This window comes from Cyprinodon variegatus, unplaced genomic scaffold (assembly GCF_000732505.1).
Source record: "Cyprinodon variegatus isolate N-32 unplaced genomic scaffold, C_variegatus-1.0 Scaffold48, whole genome shotgun sequence".
NCBI lineage: Eukaryota > Metazoa > Chordata > Actinopteri > Cyprinodontiformes > Cyprinodontidae > Cyprinodon > Cyprinodon variegatus.
In genome coordinates this window covers 1,391,840-1,405,330 of record NW_015150501.1, presented here as the reverse complement: position 1 = coordinate 1,405,330, position 13,491 = coordinate 1,391,840, and the positions used below count along the sequence as shown (strand labels likewise).

The window sequence follows — 13,491 nt, the reverse complement described above, 5'->3', positions numbered from 1 at the left end:
AGCAGTGATTAGCGCACACGACCCATGAACTGTGGCCTTAGTCCTCAACACGGGCGGGTTCAAATCCGACCTGTGGTCCTTTCCCACATATCTCTCCCTCTCTTTCATACCACCTTTCTTGTCAGCCTACTGTCGAAAAAAAACGAGCCACTAGTGCTGTAAAAACTAAGAAATAAAGTTGACTTCTGTCCTCCTCTGACCAGGGGTATGAATACTTTTTCAGGGATATCACAGAGCTCCTTCAGGCTTGTAGAAATCAGATCTTTGGTCTCACTTCCTCTCAGTCCAATTATGTGCTTCTTAAAAAAAAAAAGACAGAGTATATGAGAGAAGGTGTTTATGGTGAGCTAATGAACAGTATCAGCAAATATCCTTCAGATGTTATAAAAAAAAAAAAAAAAAACAATGACCAGAAGATTTTTGAAGCTTTTCTTCTTTAATTGCAGAAAGCAGTCCAGTCATAAGGCAAACTAGAAATGAAATGGGGAATGCAGAAAATAGCCTGAATACACCTTGAGCCCTTCGTTATTCTCACAGCTCATTCTCCATGTGTTTCATGTTTGTTTGTTTTTAGATATAGAACGTTCTTCAATAGCACAGCTCAAACCTATCAAGTTCAAACAGAACTGTAGTGTTATGTATCTGATTTTATTCAGGATCCTACTAACACCTCAGACACTACATTTCAAATTTCTCTGTTGTGTAAATTTATTAAATGCAAACTAGACATTTTCAACAAGAATCTACTGCAGATATTTGAAAGGGATCAGGGTTTAAATAAAGAATCTTGATAAACCAAGGATTGACAGGAAGGAATAACACTAAAGGAAAGAAGGAAATATCTGAAAAAAAGACAGAAAGGAAGGCAGGTAGCAAGCTAGGAAAGGAGGATACAAAGCAGTATATGATGACCATAGAACCTCAGAATAAGAATATATTCTTTACTCATTCAGACCAGAAAAATACTTTGTTCAAACCTCGGATTTTAGAAACCAGCTTATATTACTGTACTGCAAAGTAACCCAGCAGTGTGTTGAAATAAGAATGAGCTCACAGCAGCAACCACTAACGGCAACATGGCCGTCAAACATCAGAGGTGAGAAATAACAGATTGATCTAAAAGAAATGTCTCGCATTAAAAAACAATGTCCGATTAATGAGAGATAGTGTCCTTGGATGTGATGAACTGGAATTTGTAGTGATCGGTTTCCATTTCTGGCTAAAGAAATGGTTTACATCTCAACAGGTTTCAACATCTAGCTGATGGTGGGAGTGTGAATGCTGGCCAAGCAACTAGCAGCCGACATGTGAAAGTAGCAAGACAAAGAAAATGTTCTTTAATCTGAAAAAATAATTAAATCCACGAGCTGTGCGTTTACGGAGTATTAAAGTCTTTTAAACCTCAACTTTATTACAGATGTATAAAACTAGATTTAGAGGTCATTTTTACAAGCATGATCTGCTTTATAGTATCAGATAAATAAGGCTGTCTCTATTTGTTGAGATGAACGCATCCTTGCAAGAGAGTAATAATTACTGTTGAAAATCCCCCCCCCCCTGCCAAAATCTCTTTATAACGCAACGCGTTTTCAAACCGGACAATTTTAATATGCTTCCACTAATTGTTGAAATGTCTCAGTCAGCAGCTGAAGGACATTTGCAGTAGTTAAAACACTACATCCTGAAGAAGCCTCCTCCAGCACAGCAGGAGTCAAAAATCCAAAGTTACTCTCACATTTTTTATCAACTAAACTAAAGCCCTGCTCAGATTAATGACCTGCTGACATGCTTGCAAAATATCTAACTGTAAAACCGTGAAGAGTTGGTTTTATCAGTTCTTGTTTTGTGGGTTTGGATCTCCAATGTTCATTCCCGCACCCATCAACCAAATGCTACGCCCCATAAAGAAAATTTAGAGTCCTTAAATCTGCAGTCTCTCTTAGAGCCAAAATAGGCAGCTTGAGTGATTGATTCCATATTAAATGAGCATCTGAATCATTTCATCGTCTTTTCTAAACTTTGGCATGAGGTCGCTTTTCTTTCAGTTTGGTTGTCGACTACGGGCTCAGGGAATTTCTTTGCTCATTTGTCTCTACGGACAACATGAAAAAATGGAAACGATCAAACTAAAGCCGCTCCTAACGGAACAGGGAAGGTGGAGGTTTGAGGACAAACAAGCAGAGCGGAGTCACAGTGTGGAATACATAAATGTGATCGGTAGGATGTGCGGGAGGGCAAAGGACAGAGAAAGAAAGCAGACTGTTATAAACTGAGAAGGAATGCAGGCTGAAGGGGAAGAAGGAATGAAAAGTGCTCTGAAGCAGAATGGGAAAAGTAGGAACTGTTATTTCTCGGCTTTCCTCTTCTTTTTGTCACTCACAGTCTTTTTCCCGTAGAACGTTGTACATGTTGATAGTAAAGCCTGATGGCTTCTTAACATTCTGGCCCTGATGTCCAAATCCCTCATCTTCATCATCGCCGTCCTCGTCATCATCAGCGTCCCTGTCTCTCTCCTCCTCAGGTTCGGAGCTTGACTCTCCGTCCTCTTCATCTTCCCGTTCTGCACTTCCTTCCTCCTCTGCCGCCCTTCCTTGAAGAGCCATGATATCTGGCAAGTCCGGGTGGTTTTCCCAATGCTCTATTTACCATAAACAACCCCCCAAATAAAAGAAGTCAGTTTGAGCCAATTTAGCTCTATTTACCATGAGGAGTAACTGCTCTTACCTTTGAGACAGCTGTAGCCAGGAGGCCTCAGACAGAGACACAGTCTGCCATCAATCGCCAGCCTTAGTAGACTATTTGCTGCACGATAAACGTCATTCCGAGCTGCTTTAGCCGTTTTATAGCCTCTCCTCTCTGCCCAAGCTGAACACCACAAATAAAAAAAGAAAAAGAAAGGAAGAAGGAATGAAATGAAAAGGCATTTCTAATAGGAGCTGTCAGGGGAAACATTATACCAAGTGATAACATCCATAATAAATAGATGCCTACAGATTTCCTGTCTTCTATTTCCTTAAAAAGATGAAGTCTAATATTGAAAAGCTCAAATGAATGAGCAATTCTTCTGCAGCTCGGTTCATCTGTGACAAAAAGCTAAAGTATGTTCAATAAACCAAATGTCTCACAAACCAGGGCTGAGAGATCAAAAAGGATTTGATACGTTTAAGACCCATGGGGCAAATTTTTGGATTAACACCTAGAAATTTAAAGCTTCAAAACTGAATACATTTTCCCTCATAACATCCCTGTTTGGAAGTCCTTTGATAAGAAAGACGCAAACTGCAAACCAGATGGGAAAGGTGAGTTTTCCTACGTCAATAAATGCTCTATGCTTTAGAATTTAAACCATCATTTACTGTATTTCTTTTTAGCAGCAGCAGAATTAAATGTTGCTTTCCTATTTTAAACTAAAGTAATTCAATCAAAATGCATACTTTAACTTCTATTAATTAATCCTATTCATTTTAATTGCTATATTTTACTATTTACACATTCATAGAGCCAGTTAAGGTGTCCAAGGATCAGAGCCCTCCTGACTGCTGTCAAATCCACTTAGCACTGTAACTCAGGGTTCCCACTGCAGGTAGTGGAGGGAACATTTCTTGTTTGGGCACGACCCGACTGGGTCCCATACAGATTAACCTGACAAACCTGAACCCATCATGAAAGCCTTTGAACCGCTCTTTGCCTGACCCGTCACTCAGGGCCATTTAAGCGCCAATCATCATAGCCTCTACGATACTCTGAGAACCAAATCCCCTCTCCCACATTAAGGTGGTGGAGAGTAGAGCTGCTTCTCCACCACATCGAGAGGAGACAGTTGAGGTGGATCATTTCTGATTCCTCCCCTAGTAGGTGTTCCAGGCATGTCCCACAGGAAGGACGCCCAGGGGATTCCTGTGTCTTCCCCAGAGGAGGTGGTGGAGGGGTCTATGAAGAGGGAAGTCTGGGCGTTCCAGCTGAGACGGATTCTCCCGGGACCCCGTCCCAGATGAGCAGAAGATGACAAATGCGTGTATTCCAGTGTTTCTTTTCATTTTTATCAGTATCAAATCAACTATATTCTGTTTTTAGCAAGCCTTCCAAAAAAGTTTAAAAATAAACCACTGGACTTTGTTTTTCCAAGTTTGAAGACGTTTCGCTTCCCATCCAGGAAAATTTTTCAATTCTTTTGTCTTGGTTTCCAAGCTTTATAGAGTAGCCCAACAAAGCCTTGTTATGGCTTAGAACACATGCAAATTTAACCAAAAGAACAGGTCCAGCACTTAGTAATGGGGAGTTGTAGAGGTCTTTGTTAGCCTGCAATACCCAATACTGGCCTATGCCTCTGAAAAGGGAGTCGTTAGGGTCACTGCTGGCAAGGCTGACCAGGCGGGATGTTTTGGTCCCCTGCATAGCGATGGGGGTTTAGATGATAGCGGAAATTATCAACTCTATTGCTGGGTTGTAGGTTTTTGAGAATTGGAACCTGAGAACACCCCATCTGTTTAAGGCTGTTTTTTTCCTCTTTTAACATAAATGGCTTCCTGCACACCGCTTTCAAACCACCTTCTTAGCAAGCCGGAAGATCATTGGTTGTGCTCACATTCCTACCATAATTTACCTTTAATTAATGATAAAGCCCAATCCCAGTACACCCCTCACTTGCACCAATAGCCTTGATGGGGAGAGTCTACGGGGGAAAGAGGCTACAGCTGACCAGGGTTAGCTATAGACCAGCAACACAGTGTACAGCTGGTCATGAGTAGGACAGCAGTGGAGAAGCCTGGCACGGAGACAGAGCTAAGAGAGGCTACGGCTGGATGAGCTAGCCTCTAAGCTAACTGCTACAGATGTAAGGATGTTGTATGGCATGCATCTTATGTACGGTATGTGCGTACGTAAATATGCAGTCGTTTACATACCAGAATGTCAAGTACGCAGCAAAGGGGAGTCCCAATTCCTAGGGAATAATACAAAGCCCTGACTGCTGTGGCTTCAATTCCAGGGTGCGTGGGTATTGGTTGAACGTAGGGGTTGTACTGGGATTGGGTCTAAATCTAAATGTGCATCCATTGCTTCTTTTGTTACCTTTATAAAGGAAAATCTATCAAATATGCGCTTTAAATTTAACTTTGTTTTTAATGTACAAGGACTTATATTTTTTAAGTTGGGCTTCTTCGCTTTTATGATGAAATATTTGCAGCATAAACTTTAAAGAAAGAGGACTGAATAATTCATTCCCAAACATACTCTCGTTTAGATATAAAGGTTAAAGGAAACTACATCTTATATGCAACTCCATGTTAATCCTAACAATCCCACTGATAAATGAAACAGTGAAATAAGCCGAACAGTAGATCTTAGATATTGGAGCTTCAGTTGAGATCTGGCGCTGTTATTACTTACTTGAGAACTAAAGCTATGCTGCCCTCTGCAGCCACCTTAATGAACTACCACTAAGTGAAATATTGAAAGGTATAGAAATATTTATATATCTTTAAATTAATATTTGACTCATAAAATTTTGCATCACCTTTTTCTTCTTTTGAAAATGAGTTGTTGATTGTGTCGAATTTTCATAGCAGTCCTAGTTTAATCCTACCCATAATACATTCCAGTCCAATGTCAATTAGTTAAAAGCTTTAAAGTAAAGCCCAGCCAGCTACATCTGGTCATTAAATGGGCAGCAATCTGTCAAATGAAGGAAGTGTGAGGTGACACTAGAGAGGAATTATTTCTGTTCAAAAGGAGGAGACCTTCAGAACACAGGGATGTTTGAGAAGACAGACCCGCAATCCACCATCACATTCTTTAGCGAATCACCTGATTCATGTCGGAAAACCTTCCTTGGTGTTTGCATCACACGGCTTTGGGGTGTACCTAAACACTTGCGGCGGGATTTAACTCCTTACCTTCACACACCTCCCATGCAGTCCAACTGGGTTCTGTAGTACCGTGCCGCTCCTGCTGAGATCCCTTCTCTTGCAAACTGGGGTGTTTGAGCTTCAGCACGGAAAGGTAAGGGGTCCTCTCACAAAGATAACCGACTGAAGTGTAGGGCTCCTGCAGCTGGGCTACTGGGTAAATACCTGCTAGAATCTTGGGAAAATAAATATCAATGACTTGGAGGCAGGAAGTAGCAATGCACAGCAACACCTAAACAAATTTTAAAGAGTCTTCATCCATTACAGAAATCCACTTTTCAACTAGAGTCTTCTGAAAGACATCAACCTGAGATAGATAAAACCAGCTGTGGTATTTGACACATCTAAGATTATGAACAGGTAAATAAACCCAGTCACAGAAAAGTACCTGTAGCTGCTTATTGACACAGGAGGGGAAGACGAGGCCGGGGCAGTCGCACATTTTGACTGTCGGGGTGAGGTAGTAGGTTTGGAAGTATTTGGTGTGACCTGGCGTTCGAGACACGCTGACAACCTTCCTCCCAACTAGGCTGTTTATTACAGATGATTTACCAACATTAGGAAAACCTGGAAAAAAAATAACCAGAGGTTAGAATTCAGGTACTCTAACATATATCTTTAAACAGTTTTATTTGCATTGTACAGAGTCATCCTCATGGTGAGTCATGTGTGCTTGCACACACTCCGGCCAGCGGTTAGAGAGCGCAGCCTTTAGAGGTAGGGGCAAGGTGGTCATAAGAGGATTCATTAATGACTGATTCTGTTTTTTAAGCCAACCGACTGCCTGTAAGAATTTGTTTTTCTTTACCCCATAAATCACAAGGGAAAAAATAAAACTAATGGAAGCTGGTTAATATGGATAAAATGCTGCAAGGAAGTTGTGCAGGATGTAGTCAGTGTGTACACTGCCGTAGAGAAATCATCTGGGGTTCCTCCACTGTATTACTAACCTGGCATAATCCATATGATAACTGTAAAGAATTTAAAATGAACTACAATATTGATCTGGAAAGCCTCATGATTGCAAAGGAGAGGAACGTTCAGTAAAATTCTTGGAGCTGATTGGCTACCTGCATCCCATTTTGATATTTTAGCCAATCACAGGAGCAGTAGCAGCTTGATTTGTTTCCAAACTCCTACCAAATCCGGTCGAGGGGAACCCGCAAACATCTTCCCGTCTACAAAGGCAGAAATCCTGTCCTTTTGCTGGTTTTTCAAAAAGAAATAGACTGTATTCCAGCTACAACAAAACTAGCAGCAGTAGTGGAGTTTGGAGATGCAACCACAAGTTTTCTCTCACTCCAACTTGCTGGTCGGCTGCAAATTTAGCATGCCTGGAAATGCCGTTCCGTTTTTACTGCATTGGAAACGCCTGGTTTACTGAAAATGAAAGCTGGATGAAAATACACTAGAGAGATGAAGCAAGTGATTGAAAGAAAACTACACAGATAAAACATTTTTTGATAAAACTCACCTATACAGCCTAATGTGAGAACTCCATCTTTGTAGAGCTCCTGGTTGCTCATCTCTAAAGTGCTGTCAGTCTGATGCTCTACTAACACTGACTCAGCTCCGTCTTCGTGTGACTCTCCATCCAGTCGTTCTGCGACGGCGTCTCTGTGAATCTTCTGTTCCCAGCTGGAGAGGTCAACTGAGAAAAGGACATGAAAGCGATAGAAATGTGAAACATTTTGAGGATCAGCATAAATGCAGGGAGGGTCATCTGTCACTATGAAACATCAGTTATTAAGATGAAGAGTAAGAGCACCTCACCTTTTCCGGCTGTGATCTCTTGGCAAGCCTTAAAGATGTCGATAAGACCTCCAGGCCGACTCCAGTCAGCCTTCTTTCTCATCCTTTTCTTCTGCAGCACTTTAAGAGGAACAGAATAATGGGTACAAAGGATAGCAGATAATCATCTGTTCAAGCTAACAGGGTCTCACCTGTGTTGTAGGATTGCCCAGGATGGGATGTGAAGCACACTATTTCCAAGTGAGGAAACTGGGAGGTCATGTAGTGTTTCCAGGCAATCACCAGTGGAGGGGGACATAGGTCAGCTTTGTTCAACACCAGAATCATCTGCTTATGCAGGTCTGCTGTTATGTAACGGTACAGATCAGGAGGAAACTGCAGCACCTGAGTGGTCATAGAAACACACATTTTACTTTTAAGAGATGCTTACCAGGTAAATGATTATCAATTAGCACCATCTGAAACAGGAGGAGTTTTACTGACAGTGACTCAGCCTAGTGGCCTGATCCATTATGACAGCCTCACTTAACAGGCTCACCTACCGGGTGCCTTATATCAACGATAACAAGGATGACATCAGACATTTCCAAAACCCTCCACAGCTGTCTCCATGTCTGAAATTAGGATAAGAGAAAACATAAAAATAAAACAGTGATTAACAGTAAAGCTTTCCAGACTTTCCTTCTAGAACATCACCAGTTTTCAGGTGTTCTTCTGAGACCTAGGCCGTGTCCAAATGTCCGTCCTAATCACCATATAGAGCACTATATAGTAGAAAAACCATTTTAAATGAGTGTCCCAACGTCTAGTGGATGAAAAATTAGTGGCCTAAAAAATTTCCCACTATGCACCTTAAAAATTAGTGATCATCCATGGTCACTAGACGAGCAGATATATTCCGAAATGCTTTGCAAGAGCTCTCCTCGCAAAGCATTATGGGATTTGCTGTCAGAGTGGCCCGCTAACAACAAAGATGGCATAGGCACTGCGTGGTGGAAGTGGAGTTACGTGACCAACGGGGAGTGCAAAGTAGTGATCACCTGTCCAAACGGTCAGTTAACTGAGTTTGCTATAAAGTCCACTATATAGTCCCCGCTTTATATAGTGATTGAGGGATTTAGAGGTAAGAGCGGATGTTTGGACACAGCCCTAGTGTATGTGGCAGAATGTTAACGCAGCTGTACTAAAAAAAAATGTCCTTCTACTGTCCAACTGGGCAGTTACCATAATAAAAATAACAATAAAAATTAACGAAAATGAAAAAAAAAAACAAAGTCAAGACATAAAGAAGCCAAGTTGAGGAACTTTATGATATGTTTAGCAGAGGCATCCCCAAAGTAAGCCCTCGAGGGCCGCTCTCCTGCAGGTTTTAGAGATTTCCCTGCTCTAGCACAGCTGATTTACATTGATAGTTGATTAAAGGGCTTTTACTGGACTGCAATCATCAGAATCAGCTGAGCTAAAGCAGAGAAACCTCTAAAACCTGCAGGACAGCTGCCCTCGAAGACCGACTTTGGGGATGCCTGGTTTAGCAAATAATGAAACGAAAAGTTATTCGCCAAACAGACATATCTTGGGCCTCATCTTCAGTAGCCTGACGTAGTCCGACTCAATTCTAGTCAGAATATGAGTCTGATACTGCTCCATAGAGCTGTGATTATGGGGCGTGTTTTGAACGAACCAGGAAAAAAAAATGCCTCTGCACTCAATTGGATAGACCTACAACCAATAAGAGCAACGGAGTGCGTGACGTATCTTAAGCGAGGCATAGTTGTTGTCCACAAAAATCAAAGCGTGCAGTTTCACGCCTAGAATAAGAAGATGAGACTTGATCGCGTTTCTCTGTTCCTCTTTTAAAATTAATTTGCTGTCGATATCTTCTAGAACAGACCTAATAGCAGAATCTACTCACCCAAACTCTCCAGCGGCAGCCATTATTGTTGTCACCCAAGCGCGCTTTGGTCACGTGGTTGATAACGTTACTCTTGATCATCTGTCCATCATCGTATAAAGCCCGCCCTGACAATTTGATTGGATCGCCTGACAGTGGGCTTTAATACTCGCGCTACTATGGAGCAGAGCCAGACCGAACTTCCCCGAAATTAAACCTTGTGGGCGGGACTAAGTTCGGACTGGCACCCAGGCTACATCTTCAGATGAAAAAGAAGAACTACAACTAGCATGACGATCATTTTTTATTTTATTTTATTAATTTGTTTAATTTTTTTGACAGGAACGAGAACACATTAATTAGCATAGCTGGAAACACACCAGAAATAGCCAAGAGGCTATTTTTCATCTGTTGTCCCTGATCTATCCGTGATGCCTTTGTGGTCCAGAATCTAGTCTTAACTTCCTCAGGATGTGCATGATTTTGCACCTTTTTCATGATTAGCATTTAGAAAACACAAATTATTTAGAAAACACAAATTATCATGTTATTTGTAGAAACTACATCATATTTAGGCGCAACATGCTACTATTTATGAAGTGTATGTTAAATAAAAGACTTGTTCTTCTCTTGTTCTTCTAGATGTATGAATAAGTGGCTGTTTTCCACTGATTCTTTATATCAACTTATACCACTTGTTCTCAAGGGTCGAAAATTTAAAGCTGTTGTATTAGTGTTATTTAAGAGCCTCAGAAAATAGAAAATATTAGACATTTCTAAATGTGCTTATAGGAACTTACACCTATCAAGCTAAAAACCACCAAAATATCACCAAAACCTGCTAGTTTCTGGGAACTTTATATATATGAAGAAAAAAAACATACTAGTAAAATTTCAATGGAAGTGATCCTATAAAACAGCAAAATTGTGACTTAAAAAAAAAGTATGCATATGCAACTTTGTTTGGACAACAAAGGTAGAGTTGGAACATACACAAAAAAATCTCATGTAGCTTTTTTTTTTTTTTTTTTAAATGTGACTTTAGGAAAAAGAAAATCCAAGTCAACCACTGGATTATGTAATAAATATTTTTTAGTGGCAGTCCACCACGGGAAAAAAAGTTTACCTCTAGATTGTGCTCAAAGTGGCTGAGAGAGCCCGGTGGGTTTCTGGAGTGCAGTTCTTCCAGGTAGTCTCTGAATGACTTCTCCTCTTTCCTCATTAGGCTCTCTCGAGACATCTCATAAGTCCAAGATGGTCGTCGCGGGAAGCCAAGACCTGGTGGAGGATGATTAAAACTCAGCAGGTGAAGAAGTGACTCATAATCTCACTGCTCATCTAGGGGCTTTGGAGATATATCATAAAAATATAATAATCAGACCTTTCTCTGAAGGGTAGATTTCATTTATGTTGACCTCGAGTTCTTTATCAGAAGCCGGTTTCAACACCGTCTCCATGGCCAGCTTCTTCCTCCTTATCACCTCCTCTTTACTCTCTTTCTCAAAGTGAAGCCGAAACCTTGGAGAAAAAATATCAAACATGACAAAAATCTTATTTTGTCAAAATCTAAACAAGGGTTAAGCAGATTAGTCTCCAATATTTACCATTTCACCATATCTTTAATGATATCAACAATAGGCTGGTGAGTATGGGTTACTCATCAGAGCAAATAGAATACAATCTCTTTTAATAGGACTGCATGTAAAGCTGTTCTAATGCAGGTCTCCGGTGAAACAATGCTGCAGCAATGAGCGCAAAAGGGAGCCTTTCATTTCTTAAAAAAAAAAAAAAAACCTTAAGAAAAAACTCACCTGTTTGGATCATGTCTACCATCTCTGCCAAAGGGCTGCTGATTTATTCTTCTAATATCTGTGGTTTCACTATCTGAGGTGTCGGACTGACGCTCTCCTCCTCGCTCCACGCTGGCATTGCGGCTGCTTGGGCCAGAACCTGTGTCACCTAGAAGATGAAGTTATCGTCACACTCAAACCAAAATGAACCAGTAAATTCCCCCCCCCCCAAACAATTAGTTAACTAATAACCCATACTATATAACTACTTTATTTCAGCTTTCTCTAACCCAGAACCTCTTTAAAAAAAAAAAATAAAAATAAAAAAAAAAAAAAGAGAGACAGTCATACAGCTACAAAGTCTTCATCAAACCTTAAACCATTCAATATTGTGTTACGTTACAAGCAGATTTTGAAAACTTAACAAGGTTTTACGGAGAGAAAAGCCTCTCGTTCAGTCTTAAGTTGATTTTTTTTTTAATCCAGGCCTGCCATGTGTCCAGCTTTTTTCACTCCGAAGAGTTTTCCTGTCTCTGCTGGACAAATGCCACTTCATAAAATAATGGTGCGACCACCATGGTTTAATGTTGGGCTGACATGTTCCTCACAATGTGCAAGGTTAGTTTTTACTATACATATACTTTGTGTTTGCACGTTTGTTGGCTTTGCAACATGGCTTGTGATAAACATAAACAAGATTCAAACAGCCTTTTATCTTTCCACTCTTTGCAAGACTCCTGTCAACACATTCTCCCACATTAGCAGCAGATTGGTGCAATTCCTCTAGAGTTACCTGCTGGCTGCTTCACATGATGATCTTCTTTTCTGACTGTACCCATAAGTTAATGTGGTGTCTCCAAATGTGCTTTAATATGTTGTTCATAAAACACTCAGTCGACATATTAGGTGGTTAGATGAATTTGATAAAATCATTTAAGGAACTGTTGTGTCTTGTGACAACATATAATGAAAATATTAGAAATAACTTAATTATTATTATTATAATTATTCTTTTAAGTACTAGTAAAATGTTTCTTTAAGTTTTGTGACAAACTTTATACAAGGGCATTGCTTGTTTTGGTGTTTACACTATACACAATACGTAATGTCTGAATTAGCGTAATATCAGTCAGGTGTCATCTGTAAAGCCTAAGGGATATTTAAAGATATTCTCCACAATATTCACCTTGGAGTGAAACTGAACGGAAGGCGATGCATTAAGCAGCCGCTCGTAAAGTCAAAACAGTGTTATCCTGTAGAAAAACTCGCTTCATAACACATGGAGTAACAGTCACTACACTGTTTACAAACTTCACAGCATAGAAAAACGTGCTCCATTGACTCCAGACTATCAACTGTAATTCAGATCATAATTTATTCAGTAAAACCCTACTAAGCTTAAGTTTGTTATTCAACTTGGACGCTAAGTTACAGTATGAGTGAAACGATGCTGTCTAAACAAACATCAGCGCACCTTTACATTCATCAGACTACATTATTGTAGCGATGTCCCAAGAAACCTTTAGCGCAACCTTTTACCACGGAGGGACACTTTACCACAACAGAATTCGGATGTGGAGCTAACGGCTAACGTTAGCATGCTAATGCTAACAGCAACTAAAACGTTAACTTACCTCTCTTTCTTTCGCGTTTGACCTGCAACTGTTTCTTCTTCTGTTTGTTACTAAATGGCTTTTTCCGCGGCATTGTCAAAAACGTAGGAGAACACTGGTGAATGTATCTAATACTGCGTGTCGCTGTTCTGTGTAGCCATGCAGCTTTATAATTGCCGTTATTTACATGAGTGAAGTTTCTGGACTCCTACACTTTTTTTTTGTGACGCAACACCCACTGCAGACTGCGGAGAATGTTGGACGAAACCAAACTGGAGGGTCTACCAAAACCTTCGTTTTGGTTCTTATCATACTTTTTGTCTACAAAAAAAATATCTTTTTAAGTTTTAAAAGGGCGATAAGCTGTCGTTGAAAGTCAAATGAATCAGAAAAAACAACTACCATACATCGCCTCTCCCCCGCACTTATGGTACAACCCACCTTTGTAAACACCTAATAAATGTGCACATTCCAGTAGACACGCTTTAACCACCTTGGAAGGTCGTTGTCCTAATTAAACAAATCATACGCTTATCTGT

At 40.4% G+C, this 13,491-nt stretch overlaps 1 protein-coding gene across 1 annotated transcript; it reads right to left on the bottom strand.

Annotated features, from left to right (window-relative positions):
• Positions 1–413: 413 nt before the first annotated feature.
• Positions 414–13,159, bottom strand: gnl1 (guanine nucleotide binding protein-like 1). The gene is made up of 12 exons (XM_015370801.1): positions 12,974–13,159; positions 11,361–11,508; positions 10,931–11,067; positions 10,676–10,827; positions 8,201–8,272; positions 7,850–8,042; positions 7,680–7,778; positions 7,381–7,557; positions 6,295–6,473; positions 5,895–6,081; positions 2,725–2,865; positions 414–2,638 (listed from the first exon to the last, which is right to left on the bottom strand). The coding sequence occupies exons 1-12, from the start codon at positions 13,044–13,046 to the stop codon at positions 2,373–2,375; spliced, it is 1,824 nt and encodes a 607-aa protein (XP_015226287.1). The 5' UTR covers positions 13,047–13,159; the 3' UTR covers positions 414–2,372.
• Between the last annotated feature and the right edge of the window lie 332 nt (positions 13,160–13,491).

Excerpts from the sequence above, each read along its gene's own strand:
- gnl1 (XM_015370801.1), bottom strand. The coding sequence starts at position 13,046 with ATGCCGCGGAAAAAGCCATTTAGTAACAAACAGAAGAAGAAACAGTTG. Across the intron at positions 6,474-7,380 it reads TCTCACATTAGGCTGTATAG|GTTTTCCTAATGTTGGTAAA; the intron begins GTGAGTTTTATC and ends TTTTTTTTCCAG. Across the intron at positions 6,082-6,294 it reads GTGTCAATAAGCAGCTACAG|ATTCTAGCAGGTATTTACCC; the intron begins GTACTTTTCTGT and ends TATTTTCCCAAG.